The sequence below is a fragment of the Microchirus variegatus genome (genome assembly GCF_963457635.1).
Source record: "Microchirus variegatus genome assembly, chromosome: 12".
Lineage (NCBI taxonomy): Eukaryota > Metazoa > Chordata > Actinopteri > Pleuronectiformes > Soleidae > Microchirus > Microchirus variegatus.
The window spans coordinates 18,110,141-18,127,961 of NC_139813.1; the positions used below are offsets into that span (position 1 = coordinate 18,110,141).

Sequence of the window (17,821 nt, forward strand, 5' to 3'; positions counted from 1 at the left end):
TAATTCACACAAACGGACACACACATTCACACATAACGCACACACACACACACGGATGAACACTATAAACATTGTTGTGTCTGAGCTGTCGTGGAATGGTTCAGGTTCTTCAGCCTCGTCAAAACCAACACTTTTAGGCCACTTTTAAAACATTTGTCCCAAGTCTTATATATTTTTCTTACGATTATTACAGTATTACAATAAAATGGCTGAGTTCCATTGCAACTTGCTCCGTTTTTCTTTGAATCCTGAAAAGGGGGGGGGGGGGACGAAAAACAGAATAATATTCCTACAGCAGCACTCCATGGCGAGCCCAAAAAAAAAAAAACAAATGAAAGTGCAATGGAAAAGCTAAAGCAACTCTTTGGCGTCAGAAAAAATATGGCCTCTCTCCTCTTGATGTCGCGCCTTTACGTTGCAACCGTGACATTTACTTTCCAGTTGGTCTTTAAGATTGTCAAACTATTTACTTATATACAAATAAAGGTTAAAAGCCTGGTAAAAGACAAGAGAGTTACACCACCAACACCACCACGTCTGAGCTTCACTGCAAACATGTGGGAAGAAGATAATCGATGAAGGGTCCGGGGGGGTGGGTGAACATTTCTGACACCAAACACACAACTGTCCCTTGCACTTCAATAAATAAATAACAACAAAGAAATCACACACACACACACGACTTTCTCATATGGACTCATATGTTTCTCTGCATATATGAATACATAAAAATAGGATCTCTGCTCGGGTTTTATATTTCCGTACACCAGACTTTAGAGGGTGAGCTGACATCACATCATTAAACAGAATATCCTAACGTGCCGTGTCAGTGAAAAGTAAAATATATGATATATATATATATATTATATGCCTTTTATATCCTTGCCCTCCCTTTAGAATCCAGCCCTTTTTCATTAGGATAAACTAATCTGAAAGCCACAAAAACAACGTTTTTTCTTCTTCTTCTTCTTCTTTTTCCAAGAAATCAAAATATCATCCACTTTCACGACGATAGAAAAATAAAAGATTTTCCAATAATACAGACGGAGCCAAAAAACCCAACAGATAACAAATAGAAATGGACACACACACACACACACACGCACACATACATACACACTGTTGGAAACGCCTTGTAAGACAGAGGAGAGTCTCGAGGTGGAGTGAGATGATGAGATAATCCAGTGTACATCAGAATAAGTTGCTTTTTTTTTTTTTTATCCCTGCAACACTCTGCATAGAGGAGGCGTCGCTGTCGCTGTGTTAGCACTTCCTGTGGATCTCCGTCGTTTGCTGCTGCCTCCTTTCGGCCTCCCATCAAACTCCTCCATCGATGAGTTGTCCCCGTTCGTTTTTGTACTTGTCACTTGGAAGTGGATACAGCATTGCACATTTATTAGATTTATGTATATATAATGATGTCTTTCAATTCTTTTTCCTCCTTTTTTTTTTTTTTACACATTTTAGGACTTTTTTTTTTTCCCCCTGTCTTTTTTCAGTCGTCTTTGCCGCCGTTTTGAATACTGCCCACCAACAGGCTCCACAGGAGTGGAGGAGAATGGTGAAGGATGCGTTTGGCAAAATGAGAATGAAGAATCTCCAGGTGCGTGTCTCAGAGGAGAGGAAAGACAAGAACATAACAAAACAAAAAAGAAAAGAAAAGAAAAGAAGAAGACACCATTTATCTGATCCCTCTGAGGGTGTCCTCCTTCTCCTCCGTCTTCCCCCTTAGTTCCACCTTCAGACTTCTGAGGTAAGAACAGTAATCGACATTGTGCTGGGGAAGAAAATCCCAAGTGTCTCAGAGAAGAAGGTTTTGGAAGGGTGGGCGTGTGTGTGCGGACAGACGAAACAAGTGGAGAGAGAGAGAGAGAGAGAGAGAGAGAGAGAGAGAGAGAGAGAGAGGGTCACGGTGAGTCCAAAATGAGCAGATGGAAGGTGAAAGCCTTGTCCGTGGAGCTCTGTCTGCTCCTGTCTGCCGCTCATCAGAACTGGTACCATTTTTTGTCCTTGCACTTCAGCATCATCTGAGAACAGAGGAATCAAAGATCTCAAAATTAGACATTTTTCATTCAGTTGGACTCATTCAGACACTCAAATTGTATTTATTTATTTAGTATTTGATTACACTGGGTTACAACCAGTGAATTAGGACCATTTTGCACCGCTGAATCAAAAAATGACATCAGTTTTCTCAATCAGGTCAAGTTTTTATGCTAATTTGATTTGGAAAAATCCGATCTTCTGACACATTATCAGTTGATTTTCGTTAATATTTCTCATCCAAAAAAGATTTTAGGGAGAAAAAAAAAAGTGGTTTTCTAACAGATTCCTGTTCAGAACAATGGTGTATTCACAGCAGATGTAGCAGAATACGTCAGGCTTATTTTTTACAAGATCTTCTAGTTTAAGCCATTTCATTCACTTTAAAAAAAAAAACAATTAGTCATAAGTTGGCACATGCAAAATCTTCAGAATGCGTTTATTGCAAGAAATATAAACGAACTTTGCATCATGTAACGTGAAAATACCCGTAAACAAAAACGTTAAAGAACAAAATATGTAGCTGTGTTCAGAAAGTTGACCTGATTGAGCAAAACCAATGTGATATTTGGATTCAGCACATCAGAATTATCCTAAATCAGCTAAAAAAAACCTTAAACATTAAATTTGGTGTTGACCAGTGTATCAGCATGTACTGCATGCAATTTCAGAACAGTCTTCTACTGCCCTCTAGTGGGCTGATATTGTAAGTGAGTGATATTGACTTTTATTCCATGACTTTTTAATAAAACATTGTGCAATTATTCAAATTTTGGGCCCAATGAGACTAAAACCTCTTAATGTTTTTAAGCAAACTATCTTTCTTTATTCATGTTAAAATCACAAGTGAAACTGTAATTACTGAAACGCAAACACCCCATAATATTAGCATACTGCATATCTAATGCATCATTCAGTCATTTCTCAGTGACCTATTTAAAAAAAAAAAAACGCCTTTAGGCTTCATTTTTCGCTCTCTTTCTTTCTGTATTTTATGAGTGTCTGCACAAGTAGCTCTGGTGCCATTAGCACACAGATGCTGCTCTCGCTCTCATGTTGACCTTGTAGTCAGCATTTTACCTCATGGGCGTGTTTGGAGAAGGAATCCGCGCCGGCCATCATGGCAGCCGTCCTCTCCTCCAGCTCGCCCAGCTTCTGGCCTCTCTCGTCCAGCGCTATCCGGGCACGTGCCAGGTCTCCAACCACACCGGACGCCGCCCCCTTCATGCCCTCGATGCCACCCGGGCCTGGGATGTGCTGAGCCAGGCTTCGAGATGCCTTTCCAGATGCGATCTCACCGACTGAGGCCGAGGGAGAGAGATGTGTGTGAATACATTTTATTACTGCAGCACATGAGAGATCTATTCTGCTGTGTGTCTGGGGCATGACGGGGTTTGACATACATAACTCCTCTCTGTCCAGTGACTGTGCTCCTCCTCCAAAAAGACCTTTGAAGAAGCCTCTGTTCGGCGCCTCTGGTGTTTCTACAGGTGTAAAGAGTTCTCCGAGCATCTCCTGAAACATCAAAACAAATAGTATACTAGCATGCCACACACAGGGTACAGGGTAGGGGAGTATCTAAGGCAGAGGTCTCAAACTTGCGGTTTGATTTCACGCCATTTAACCCATAGAACACAGAGCATTTAAACTGCTTTTTTTTTTAGCACAACCTACTATTATTTTTCCCACCTGAGCCAAAAAAACAAGCTTTAAATCAGATTAAATGTGTTCAATTTTGAAACATGTCAAAGTTCAAAGTTTTTCTTGGCTCCATTTTATGAACAAAAATAAAAGAAAAACGGTCAATTTTGTGATTTCTGCAAGAGTATTGTGCCAATATAATATAAAATTTAATGTATTATAATTATATAACAAGACAAAAAAAAGCATTTTGTCAAGCCTGAGGATAAATGTGACATATAAACACACACACCCAGAATATCCATATAAGGAGTTGTGTATATTCCCAAGGGTGCACCTTAGTGTTATTAAGTTATTTCTGTATGTATATTTTTTATTTAGATATTTATTCTATACTATAATATAATTCCATAATCAAAACACTTTTATTTTGAAATTTATCTCCCAGCCCCACTAAACAGTTGCTTTTTCTCAAAAACTGGCCCCTTACTGTCCAGACTAGATGCTCAGTGGCCCTCAGGTCATTTGAGTTGGAGACCCCTGTTCTTAGGTAAAGTATAAATGTACATATATATATATATATTGTGTGTTTTACTGACTTGTAGGTTTTCACAGGTGTCCTGGCTGTACGTGATCCTCTGGACCTCCGTCGGGGAGCAGAGGTACATGGCCTGACCGAGGTTTGTGAAACAAAAAGTCCTGGCTATCCGCATGTCCGTCAAAGGCAGGTAGTTTACATCCATAAGCGGTCTCAGTCCTGGTAAACTAGAGAGAGGGGAGGACATAGAAATACATAGAAGTCAGTCAATTCATACAATTTCATTGTATTTGGAGTCTTTCAGCCCACAGAATCAGGAATGACATTGTCCGTGTCAGTCTTTGGAGACAAACGCACTCATTCAGCATACAGAACCAGACTTTGACAAACAGATCTGCTCTGTCAGACACTCATTTACTGGAATGGCTGAGCCTTTCTCTGTGTGTCTTCTCTGCAGAAGTGAAGGTTAATGAGGTTGAGGGACAGATTTATACACACACACAACTCTCCAGGCTCTAGTATTCAATAAACAATGACATTTAAGCTGAGATCGTGATGAAGCATTGAGGGTGGAGTTTAGTGTGTGGGAGGGGGGCTACAGATATGCTAGCCTGGTAGAACTAGAACTTAAATTTCACTGGTCTACAATACAGACAATTATAAATGTTTGAATTAACGATTAGCATTAGCATAGGGCTAACATAATACAAACACTGTGCAACCCCATTAGGGACAATGCAAATGTTTTCATTTTCAGCTGACTTCCGTCAGAAAAACAAAAAATATCTCGGAATGACTTGAAAATATTTGCAAACCTATTAAGGAATAGTTTTAATTAATTTTTTAAATTCAGGAAATGATCCATTTTCCCTGATGCACTTTGACCGTGAGCTGACTTTCTTCAAAAAAACAAAAAGTATCTCTGAATGACTTGAAATTTACCATCATAATAGTCGGCATCGCCCTGAACAAGGTTCCGTCGAAAATATTTGCAAATGCCTTAAGGAATAATTTTAATGATTTTCTGAAATTCAGGAAATAATTCATTTGCTCTGATGCACTTTGACAGTGAGCGGACTTTCTTAAAAAAAAAAAAAAAAAAGTATCTCTGAATGACTTGAAATTTACCATCATATTAGAGGGTGTCGCCCTGAACAAGGATCCGTCGAAAATATTTGCAAACCTCTTAAGGAATCATTTTAATTAATTTTTGAAATTCAGGAAATGATCCATTTGCCCTGATGCACTTTGACAATGAGCTGACTTTCTTCTCAAAAACAAAAAGTATCTTGGAATGACTTGACATTTACCATCATAATAGTCGGCATCGCCCTGAACAAGGATCAGTTGAAAATATTTGCAAACCTCTTTAGGAATAATTTTAACAAAATTTTTCTTCTCAAAAACAAAAAGTATCTCGGAATGACTTGAAAATTACCAGCACCTAGTTAATCCCTAATTCCCTAATCTAAAGTGTTACCTTATATTATTGTCTAAGTTCATCCATCCATCTTCTCCTGCTTTATCCCACACAAAAAGTAGGCACAGAAGCAGTGGGTTTGGGTACCTTGCTCAAGAGAACCCACTCAAACTCCAAAATTACACTGCACTCAGATTAAAGGTCACACAGGACGTCTAATTAAACCCAATAACATGCACTGAACTTATCCAAACTGACTTTGATTGATACATATTTAATAATAACTACTCCGATTTGTGCTGGAGCTTTGATGCGGACAGACGTGTTTCTCACCTGAGGGTCATGATGTGGCCGTTGGCACAGAAACAAGCCACGCACATGCCTTGGCTCATCTGCACCACATCTGCTCGTAAGACGAAGGAGGTCTCTGTGATGCTGTGTTTGTAGATGCAGGTCTGCGAGGGGAGGGCGATGACTTTGGCCTGTTTCTCCGAGCACACCACGGCGTACTGGCTCTCGTTGAGGTCCTGCGACGTGGACGGGGACACGGAGACGGGCCGGCGCTTTCGCACCTTCTCTCTTTCCTCGCCATCTGCCGAGATGTTGGGCTCGTACCAGGACTCGAACGAGGGGAGCAGCTGGGACCCTGTGGAGTCCAGGACGGCCATTCGTAAGATGCTGCCCTTCAGTCGTACCAACATGCCTGGGGAATGGATGGAGAAAAAGATTGTTACTGACATTTTAATTTCAACTCAGAGGCTTTAACTCTTACCCTGCTTTCAGACTGACAGTATTCTCCTCAAACACATACATATACACTACCGATTAAAAGTTTTTTGTTTTTTTTTAAAGGAAAATCACTTTTTTTTTCAATGAATACAACATTAAATGAATCAGAAATACACTCTATACATTGTTAATGTGGTAAACGACTACTCTAGCTGCAAATGTCTGGTTTTTAATGGAATATGTACATAGGTGTATAGAGGCCCATTTCCAGCAACCTCTCCAGTGTTTTAATGGTATATTGTGTTTTCAAAACACATAAAAAGGCTATTGGATGATAAGAAAACCCTTGAACATGTATGTGTATATGTACATATTCCATTAAAAACCAGATGTTTGCAGCTTGAAAGGTTGTTTACCTCATTAACAATGTATAGAGCATATTTCTGAATCATTTAATGTTATATTCATTGAAAAAAAGTACCTTTCCTTCAAAATAAGGACATAGGAATGGTAGTGTATATCATAAAACAACTCTCTGACTGTCTGTCTCACCCTCTTTTCAATCTTTTCCTCCCACGGTCCCATTACCCACCCGTAGGTGAAATGATGACTGGCTGCAATTGCCGTTGCTCCCCCGCCGGCGGCAACGTAAGCGCCAGAGCGAGCACAGTCCCCAGGGAGGTGCCCACATACAGGCATTGCGTCAACGTGCTGTCCCCCTTGCGGGCGAAGGTCTCGCAGAAGTAGAAGGAGCTGATGGCCTCGCGGGCTTCCTTATCGATGCTGGTGACACTGGAGGAGCGAGAGCGGCTAAAGGAGTTGTCCCGGTGGTCTAATGGGTTGGCACCCCGCGGCGGGCATACAGACAGGAGGACAGTAAGGAGAAAACAAGAGAGGTAAAGCACCTGCACAAGAGACGGCAGCGCAAGACAGACGAGACGGATATGGACAATCGTGCTCCACGGACAAGACGATCATAATCAATAAGTGAACAGTTTTCACTTTAAAAGACAAATGAGTTTGGGTTGAGATTTTAGAACAGACTCCAGGCCTACCACCTCAGGAACAGCTGTATTTGTCAAAGAGTTATATTGACAATCCAGGAACAAGGGGAAACATAGGTTTAGAGTTTGTAAATGGATCAAAGACTGGAGTTCATATAGTTTTAGAACAGCTGGGTGTGATGATTGTCAGCGAAACATCACCTAAAACTAATTTGATTGCAAAATAATCCAGTACAAACACACTTTTGCACTTTGTCACAAACTTATCAAATGTTCCATCCCACACTCTTGTGCTAAGTAGAACCATATAAGGTTCTTCGGCTTACCAAGAACCCATTGTGAACCCTTTATTCAGGAAAGGGGTTTTTAAGGGTTCTCTGGATCAACATGGTTCTTACTTGGTAACCATTAGTGTTACCAAGAACCCTTGAAAAACCCTTTCTTCGGGGAAAGGGTTTATCAGAAGCAAATGGTTCCAGGTAGAACCTCAGCCCTTGTAGAAGGGAACCCTTATTTCTAAGAGTGCATCTCAATAGATCAATTAAGTAAAAGTATACAGGTGAATGATGTGGAACGTGCACCTTTTAAGACACCTTACAAATCAAATGTTCCATCTATGCTGATGTAGAAGTTGCACAACCCTCAAGACAAGGAGTGTATGTCGTTCTGTGGCGACCTAATTCTTAACTTGGGAATTGTAAAAAGTTAAACCAATAATAGACAAGAGAAAGAAAAGCCATGAAGAACAGAGACGAGAAAAAGATAAAGCTGCAAAAGTTACAGGAAGCTTTACAGTGAGATGGAGTGCGCAGAATTTAGCATTTAGCACCACTGACCTCTAAGGTAAAAAAAAAAAAGTGGGAGTCCCACATAGATTTTGACATCAAAATGTATTCCAAACATGAAGAGAGATCAGATCAGTGCTACCTTATCGTCGCATGCAAACTTAGATAAACATCTGCAGAGCTTAGCCAATTTTGAGGCTAAAAACCAGATAAAACTGGACTGAATGAAATGTGATGGGAGTCCGAGTTGGAGTGAGAACGTTATATGCTGCATACAAATTGTTTGGAGACACAAAGTCAGGGCTTACCCAAGTCTGGCTTTAGCTCAGTAGGCAAGCTTAATTTCCGTGACATCTTTGCTGGAAAAAAGAGAACATCCCTCTTTACAAAACACACGTCGAGGCTGACACACGATGCCATGCAAAGCTAGATATAACTGGCACTGGGGCAGGATTGTGCACAGGGCTTAAATACACGGAAAACGACAAAAGACTGTGGCCTGGGGAGTATTTCATTCAGTACAAGAGCCAGAAATGTTTGACACAGCAGAGGAGACACCGCATAAAGAAGGACAAACCCTGTATTTAACAGAAGGCATGCTGTGACAGACAAAAACAAAAAGGAGGTGACCTCTGGCTGCACAGCCAAACGGGAAACCTCATGCCACAGGTGCATGCACCAAGAACAAGAAGGTAACAGGAAACAGAAAATTCTGAACGGGAAATGGAAAGAAGACAGTGAAAAAGATGGTCCAAGGCTTATTATGATAACTGTGAGCTAATTAAACTTCATTATCCAGAACCTTCTTGAGTAAAATCTGCTCATAAGTAATAACGCTCACTAACCCATTTCTAAATCTCCGTGTACACCCCCGTATTTTTCACCTCAGACAAAAAATAAATTGGGTTTTTATAGTGTGGAATAATGTGGACCATTATTTTCTTGGTTTTTACTGGTACGGATGGAGCGTATTACATATTTTTTTTTCTCCGTCTGTAGGGAAAAAAAAAGCAGATGAATCTTCGCCGCGTGTCATAAAACACCACTGCAATCCATAGAAAAGTCATTTTCACTTTTGATTTGATCCTTTTATAGATTCTCCTTTATTTAACTGAGATCTTTAAGGCATTGGACTCTAGAGCTGGGGTGGAGCTATGCTATGAATTATAGGTAAATGTCTTTGTGTCCTTGCAGGTGCAACACAGGAAGTGAAAATATGGAAATGCATGTAGGGACAATTATGAGGTTTTAAAATGTTTTTTCAATTCACTAACCATGAAGTAGGTTTGTGTAAGTAAGTCATTGTTTTAAAATGAAGGCATGAAATTGAGCCGCCATGTTTCTACGGCAGCCCGGATGGACAAACCGGCCAAAGTGTGTGTGTTTCACGTAATAAAGCAGAAGCTTTAAGAAATCACATGTTTTTTCTGATACGTGACGGCCACAGAATTTCTCTGATACACTTTGAGAAAGGGAGTCATCCGTGAAGTTACAGTTCACATTCTCACCATTAGATGTCACTAATTCCTACAAACTGGACTTTTTAATATAAATAATTCTAAATAATAATTGTTTCATCTATTTTAGATGCATACTGATCTGTTATTCGTGAACACACACTGGAGAGAGACAAAGACACAGTTGGACAGATGAGTTACTTCCTGCTCCGAGGAGTCATTGGACAGTATTGTTGTTCACTGTGCCGTGAACAATCGGGAATCGGGACAGATACCAGACGACGCAAGCACACGTACAAATTTGACACTTCGTGCTTCATACATGTACTGTATGGCATGCAGTATGTGTAGAAGGCAGTTAAGGAGTTATCAGGAGGGGGTTTATAGACAGCTGTGGTTCCCCGCTCTGCTTCTAGTTCAGCTTCTGTTCCCGGAAGCGTCTATAAACACAGTGAGAACCAAAACTCAAAAACACTGGCACAGAAGCTCAAAAGAAGCTGGTGTGTTTCTTCCAATGACACGGACGACAGAGACAGTCTCTCTATGACAAAGACAAAAAAAAAAAAATAATATAGAGAAAGAAACAGGGGGGGGGGACATATCTGGAGCATGTAGTCCTGCCTCCTCATGGAAATCTTTGGCCAATCTTACCTCCTCTACCTCCTCCATTGTAGAACTGCTGTAGATTGCTGTTTGACGTCAACACTTAAGGGGGTGTAAGGGGGGGGGAAAGTAAAGTACAGTGAATGTGCAGTTAGAGAAACACCCGTTTGGTTTGTTGCTGCTCACAGGATATCGCTATATCACCGTAATGGCACGTCCATTTTATGTCCTCTGCAACAAAACCGCCCCAATTTAATTTCAATTGAGACGTATTTATACTTTCTCTGATGTAAGAGCTTTGTTGTAAACTAAATATAAGGTCAATCAATCCAAGTAGAGGCTCTAAACTATTGGAATTCCAAGGGTTTGAAACCTTGACCAGGATGAGATAGCAATGAAATTATTTACTAGTGGTTAACCGTGGTTAACGGCGGTTAACGGCTTCAACGTTTAAAAAGCTAGGTTTATGGTCACCCTAGTGTGCTGGGCGCGCAGCTGTAGCGCTAACGGAGCTAAAGGAGCTAACGGAGCTAACTGGTAAACGGTTGCCTGGACTCCAGGTGCCGCGGCATGTGAACATGACGTCACGCGTGGCTTTTTCCGGTCACATTGTGTTAATGTGTGTTAGCGTTGACGCCGTTAGCGCGCCAAGCACTAGTTCTTACAAAAAAGTTTAATTATATGTAAAATTTCAAAAGATCGACAGAAACAAAGAAGAAAAATTGGTCTATTAAGTCACAAAGACATAGCTGATACCATCATATGACTGCAAGTCATTCATTGACACCTGTAAAAGATGTATTTTTAGGGTCCTCGTTACACTCGTTAACGAGGAACCTATTGAAATTGTACAAATTCTTCTTATTATTTTTATTTTTAAAATTACAAAAAAAATGCATTATTAGCATCTCAAATTAAGTTTTTCTGAATGTCTTAGAAATGGTATAATTGCATGAAAAAAAATCACTTTTTTTTTTTTCTCTTCCATCGTCAGCTTTTACTTACCACTTAGCCAGAGACTAAGTGAGTTTTTAAGGCAGACATTGTTTGCAGGTAGGCGCCTTATCCCTCTCTGCCTGATGAATAATGCAGAGTGGACAGATGCATGAGACCAGAGTGTAGCGGTACAGGAGAGACATGGGGACTGGGGGACTTCATACCTGGAAACAATGGCATATCTCCAGACTTTGAGATTTGTTCTCTGTCAGACCTTTTTTTTATTATTATTATTATTATTATTTCCAGTGTGCTACTGCCAAGTTCTGCTTAATGAGATGGATCTGGGCCTTTTCTCCTCAAGCACCTTCAGCTGAAAAACTAATGATGTATATTAAGAGGGAGACAAGTAAAAGAGCAAGAGAGCGTCGTGCTGCTAAAAAAACAATCCCCCACTACTCCCATCATCAAAGGGAGAAATATTTGGGTATGTAATGTCTTAAAGTGACATAATAGTTAACAATGAAAATGCCTTATTTTTCTTTGTTTTCGTTGTGTCTTGTCATATTTATGGCACTGAAAACTCGGCACAATTCACATCACATGCAATCGATTATACTTAAACTGTTTCACGGCTGCAATTATGCATTAAAATCCCGTAGTTTGAGGCTTTTTTCTCATTAAGTACTACTTTGACAAATGTAAATTAATGGGTTTCTCTAGCAGACGGCAGAGTTTTGATTTAATTTTATGAATCTTTATCATTCACAGGCTACTGAGTCGGATTAAAACAAATGCATTCCTGTCCACTGAATTCTGCAAGGTGGTAAAAGAATGCAAACATAAAAAGGGGGAAATCTGTATCCATAATTGTGCACCGCTGAGCTCAAACGGTGCATTTCTACAGATATGCGAAGATATTGAAGCCAGAGAAACAAAGAAATCCTGCTTTGATGAGCTTCAGTTTCATTTAAACTATCTTCCGAAACATTAGTCCTGAATGTTGAATGTGGTACAGTGAAGACTGTTTTGCTGTTTGTCATATTATTTCTCCTTCTCTTTCCTTTTCGACAAGACGCTGAAAGACATATTACCTGAAGTGGGCGACTTGCATCGGTCCTCTGACGTCGCCGAGCCCTCGTTGATGTCACACAGACCTGCAGAGGAGATAAACGCAAAATACGGTGAAACAAATAGACGGCATTTTACACAGTGGAAATGACAAATGTGTCTTTATTCGCTATCAACAAACCTCGCTTCTACTCAGTGCCTATTTTTAAATCTGTTTCCTCTCTTTCTCAACTGCTTGTGTGTGTGTGTGTGTGTGTGACTTTGTCCTTTGAGGCAGAAAACCAAGCACACAACAATCCCTGCAGGCGGAGAAGCACAGCTGGATGCCTGATTACTGGTTAACTCACTAAGCTCTGACAGGTGCCAGCCCACTGCTCAACACTCACTGACACCAGATGCTCTGTGTGTATTTAAATCTGCTTGTGCTTATGTGTGTGTGTGTGTGTGTGTGCATATTAGTTTGTGCAAGCGGAAGGAAAATGCATAGTTGAATATCATAAACGTCAACAAAAGAAATCCATCAGCGTCCACACACACAAACTCATCCGTCAAGTTTTTCGCTCAAGCACCAGGCAGTGCATCACCAGCATGACACTGCGGTATCATCTACATAGCTGCACTGCCGCCGTCTAACCCATGGTGGCAGTGTTTGCATACTGAAAAAAAAAAAGCATCCTATTATCTGTGTCCACCGGTGGTGCCGCTGAGTGAGGCTGCAGTGGCGATGGGGAGTAAAAGGGATGGGCTGCTGTTTGGACAAGAGGGGGGAAAAAGAAATGATGTTTTTGTGTGCAACCCCCCATGAAGATCGAGATCATTTTAGATGCAACATTTGTTATTGTATGTCGTCGTTTATGCTTATATTTAGATTAGTTTACAATAAAATCGGACGTGGTGCACCACTGGGGCTACACAGTGATCATTGTTGATAAAATCCAGAGACAAAAGGTCAGTAAAACACTGTCAGTAAATATTGACAGGGTGATTTGGGGGTTGAAGCAGACAGGAAGTGTGAGTACTCATGATCAAATTAGGGAAACAGGTCCAAACATGTATATACAAATGTATTTAAAGTGTATACAGCTTCAAAAGTAAAGTCCAGTTAGCAGTTAGCCATCAGGGAGCAACAAAAAGAAGTCAGTTGCAATATATTTCCATGGGAAACTTGATTTATAACGTACTTAAACTTTAATTAATCACTACTTTCAATTCTTCTCCAGTAGTAGTAGTAGTAACATAATGTCAATTTTCAAAGTTATGAAAATAGACAGTAAAGCATGGCAGATGAGTGGACACCAGTGTGACTGACAGACAGGTTAATTTTGCTACAGGAAGAAACATTTTTATACTCTGGGTCAGAAAGGTTTCACTGGTTTTTTCCTCCCTCTGCTTCCTTCTTACCTCCAGACGGCTGTCTTGTCTTTCTTGGCGACCGCGGCTGTCTCTGGTAGGGGTCATTGGAGCCGTAAAGCTCGACTGTCCCCAAGTTTAGCACTACCGTCTTCTGGATGTAGTCCACCACTGCCAGACCGTTACTGTTGCCAAACACCACTCTGGGGGTGAGGGCGACAGAGACAGAGACAGTGGGAGGAACAAGAATGACACATAAGAAATGTGTTCGGATTAGTTAAGGACATTATGCCCTATTTCCCCGAGTTAATCTAGTTCCCTGGTGTCCTAATGAACATGTCTTCCGGAAACTATTGCCTTCGCCTGCACTCTCACGTTTTTTATGGACAAAGTGGAGCTCTGAGGGACAACAATTCCAGGAATTTAGTCTGACGTCACAATGAGTGCGGAAGTCAGCGTCACGTGTTTTATCTCCTGTACTTAGAGGAGGACCACAAAAACATGACAGAGTAATCTTTTTTCACACTTTGCCTACTCATAGGGTCTCCAGAGTCCCAAATATAAGTATTAAAATGATGTATTAAAATATGTTTAAAGACCTATAGATAGGAAATTAGTTTCAGTTTTTGCAAACAAATGACCGAAATCTTATTTTCCTAAGTTTGTGAATCTTATTCATTTTGTCGTTGGTGTAAAACACTTAAAATCCCTATTTTTTCTGAAAACAATTAAACCTTTTTTTTTTTTACTGTAATGCTGTCGTGTGCGTACTTACAAGCCATAAGAGGAGTTGAGTGTCAGACTTGTGATGGGCTGAGGTGGTTCTCCATTCACCCACACCAACTGAACCACCAAATCTACCTGGTAACCTGGAGACTGCTTCAGAGGAGTACTGCGCACTCTGAAGAGAGAACAGATTGTGGAGTGGACAAGTGGGGGGGGGGGGTGGAGACGGCGAGAAAAAACCCACAAAGAAGCGAGATAAATGAGGAGGAAAGAGAGAGAAAAACAGGGGGAAAAACTATTTCATAGAGAGAGGATGACAAGCCAGGCAGCTGCATTTGTGAAGCAGCTGGGTGTTAAGGGTCTGGCATGAGTGGCTGCAAGGGAATGATGGAAAGGCTGAGGCTGAGAACGCTTCAGGCGCTGACTAAGTCTGTGCAAGAGTGCTCCAGGCAAAAAGGCAAGACTCTCATGTCTATGAGTATGTGGGTGCAAGCGCTCCTGGTTCTTATGAGAGATACTGTAACTGCTCCAGTGTGTGTGTGTGTGTGTGTCTGTGTGTGTGTGTGTGTTTCATACTTGAGGCAGGGCATGTTGCCTCCGTCAGAGTTGTTGCTGCTGGTGGAGGGGTGTGAAGGTGGGCCGCTCGTCTGAGGCGAGGCACCGGGTGTTGGAAGCGCTGCAGTCTGTTCTCCTCCTCCTCCTCCGCCCCCACCATCTGGAGACTCCATGTCATTCAGCTCGTACTGCATTCGCACCTCTAATAGCTGCACACACACACACACACACACACACACACATAAAAACAGTGACATGAGAGAGTTGCGTGTTTGTGCACACGTGTGTGTAGGCAGGTGGAGAATTAACAAGGTCCTCCACTTCTGAAGCATTCCTTTCCTTCTACTTAAAAGCTACTTCTCTGCAACCTCCACCTTCACACTGGCACGCGTTACCCCAACTCACGCACACACGCTTTCTGCATTTCTGTCGGCCTCATTAGCCAAATTGACACGTGGGAGGGAAAAAAGCAATCATTGGCCATCTTCAAAACCTGTCTCGGTGTGTCCTGCTCTAGCAAGGTCACAGCCAGGTGTTTGACCTTGTCCAAAAGGATGGTAGGTTGGATGGAAGTCTCCTGATCCACATCCTAATCAAACACTTAGGAGTGTTTTTCCCCTCACATATCCATTAGCAACGGCAGTCACCCACATAAAAACCGTTAAAAGGAATTGAATCTGTCTTCTTTAACAGCTTAAAAAGCTTAGTAGAGCCCACAGATTCATCAAAAACACACTCTAGGTTCAGTGTTTTTGGAAGAAGAAAAGTTTTCAGATATTTAGGAAAAACAGTGCTGAAATATATTTTTTTAATTCATTAACACAGACCTGCAAGAAAAAAACACATCATCACTGCACAGCACTGCCCACGGACCGCTCTCTGATTGACAAGCGATGTCTCAGAAGTTCAGAGAAACACAGCAATGACTGCCTAGCAGGAAAAATGCTGCCAAGATTATATATTATTATAATTTTAAGCAGTTTGCTGGTTACCACTCGACTACAATAATATATGCTTAGTTACAGTCATTGTAGTCGAGTGGTATATATATATATATATTATATACACTCACACGTAACATCACAAGTACACAAAATTGCCTTAGCTTTACAATGCAGACTGCCATCACAAGTGCTTACATCATGATCAGGGCAGATCATAATGACAATAATAACGGCTTTAGCTTTGCTTATTCACTGCTCCGTCTGTCGGCATGGCAACCATATACTGCCTTGACTCTACAGTTGTTTTTTGAGTGAATGTGCATAAATGTGCATAATGTCTGTCTCATAACACTATTAAAAGACAAGGTCAAGTCAAGTCTCCTCTGCAAATATACATATTTTCTTGGAGAGCGAAATTATTACACACACACACACACATATATATATGTATACGTATATATATGTATATACACACACACATATATATATATATATATATATATATATATAGCTATATGTGTATGCAGTATATGAATATATGTACTGTATATACACACCTATGTACACAAACATATACATATATATTTACTTAAATATAAAAATATATATGTATATGTACATATATACATATATACACACAAATATATAGCTATATGTGTATACAATATATGAATATATATACACATATGTACACAAAGATATACATATGTATTTTTATATATATGTACATAATATATATATATATATATGTACGTATGTATGTATGTATGTACGTAAAAAAATATATGTAAATAAATTGATATATATATATACATACATATACACATACATACATATATATACATACATATACACACTGCATATATATATATATATATATGTATATAAACATATATACATATATATATATATATAAAAATAGATGTAACTGTCTAAAAAAAGAGACAAAAGGTGAACCATTACCCACCTGCACCACCTCAGTAGTTACTTCCAGCTTGCTGAAGCGGTAGATGATAACGTTGGCTGACACCCCAGCCACACAGAGCATCCGGCTCTCAGGGCACCAGGCCATAATCTGAATGGCAAAGGGGTCTTCGTCTGACACGTCCGCGTTGCCCTTGTCCTCCTTGGACCGGTTTCTGTCAAAAACCTTGGCTGTTTTAAGCTTATAGAGCACCTGAAGCATTACTGGGAAGGACAACAGAGAAGGTATCCACGGTTATCACAGAAAATCAGACTCCTAACAATGTGAGTTTATACTGGCAGTGTTTGTTTGGGGGGGAGGAAAAAGTATTCTCAGTTTCTTCCTTAACCTTTCCACTTTCTCTCAAGGCTCAAAATGCCCTTTATTGTCTGTTCTTTGTCGTGAAAATTTCCCAGACAACTACAATTTTTTGTCAAAAGTCGACAGAAACCGCCGAGAGAGAACTCACTTGCAGAGGCATCCCAGAACTTCACAGTTCCATCCGCATGCCTGTGAATTGAAAAAGAAGAAAGAAAAAGGGGGGTTAAAAGAACAAAAAATAAACAAAACATGAGATGAATTTGAATTTGCCACCTGTTGTCTGCTTCACAGTTTCAGAGGCAAAAGTTAAAAGAGTAGTGTTTTCAAATTCAGAGCAGAAGAACATCTCCAGAGAATCAATTAAAGACATTGTTTTAAACTAACAAAACTCTTTCTTGTTCATTTAGATCATTACTTTTGAATAATTAGGTCAACTATATGGCCAGAATTATATGGTATATACATACTATTAGGTCTTTGCTACATCATACACACACAGTTCAGACTTAAGAAATGTCATTTTAACTTGACAATAATATATATATATATATAAAGAAATTGCTTGCCAGATTTGATGTAGAAGAATCTGATGCTACCTGTGCAAACATCGATATATAACTTTACAAAAGCTGTGGCAACAGAATGTGAGCACATTTTTGCACAACACATTAAAAAATCGATTTAAAAGACGAGCAGAATCAGTGGCAATGATTTTAGCCCACGTTTGACAATCG

General features: G+C 40.2%; 1 protein-coding gene across 1 annotated transcript in view; it reads right to left on the bottom strand.

The window, feature by feature from the left end:
* Positions 1-1,985: 1,985 nt before the first annotated feature.
* Positions 1,986-17,821, bottom strand: part of stxbp5a (syntaxin binding protein 5a (tomosyn)) — a gene marked incomplete at both ends in the record, with an annotated part of 99,356 nt that continues 83,520 nt past the window's right edge. The window contains 14 exons of the mRNA XM_083898810.1: positions 1,986-2,027; positions 3,124-3,344; positions 3,447-3,558; positions 4,284-4,449; positions 5,976-6,345; positions 6,964-7,203; positions 8,469-8,519; positions 10,269-10,322; positions 12,251-12,313; positions 13,629-13,780; positions 14,353-14,478; positions 14,880-15,067; positions 16,770-16,990; positions 17,236-17,276. Of these exons, the coding sequence (XP_083754936.1) occupies positions 1,986-2,027; positions 3,124-3,344; positions 3,447-3,558; positions 4,284-4,449; positions 5,976-6,345; positions 6,964-7,203; positions 8,469-8,519; positions 10,269-10,322; positions 12,251-12,313; positions 13,629-13,780; positions 14,353-14,478; positions 14,880-15,067; positions 16,770-16,990; positions 17,236-17,276 (2,047 nt within the window). The remainder of the gene's footprint in view (positions 2,028-3,123; positions 3,345-3,446; positions 3,559-4,283; positions 4,450-5,975; positions 6,346-6,963; positions 7,204-8,468; positions 8,520-10,268; positions 10,323-12,250; positions 12,314-13,628; positions 13,781-14,352; positions 14,479-14,879; positions 15,068-16,769; positions 16,991-17,235; positions 17,277-17,821) is intronic.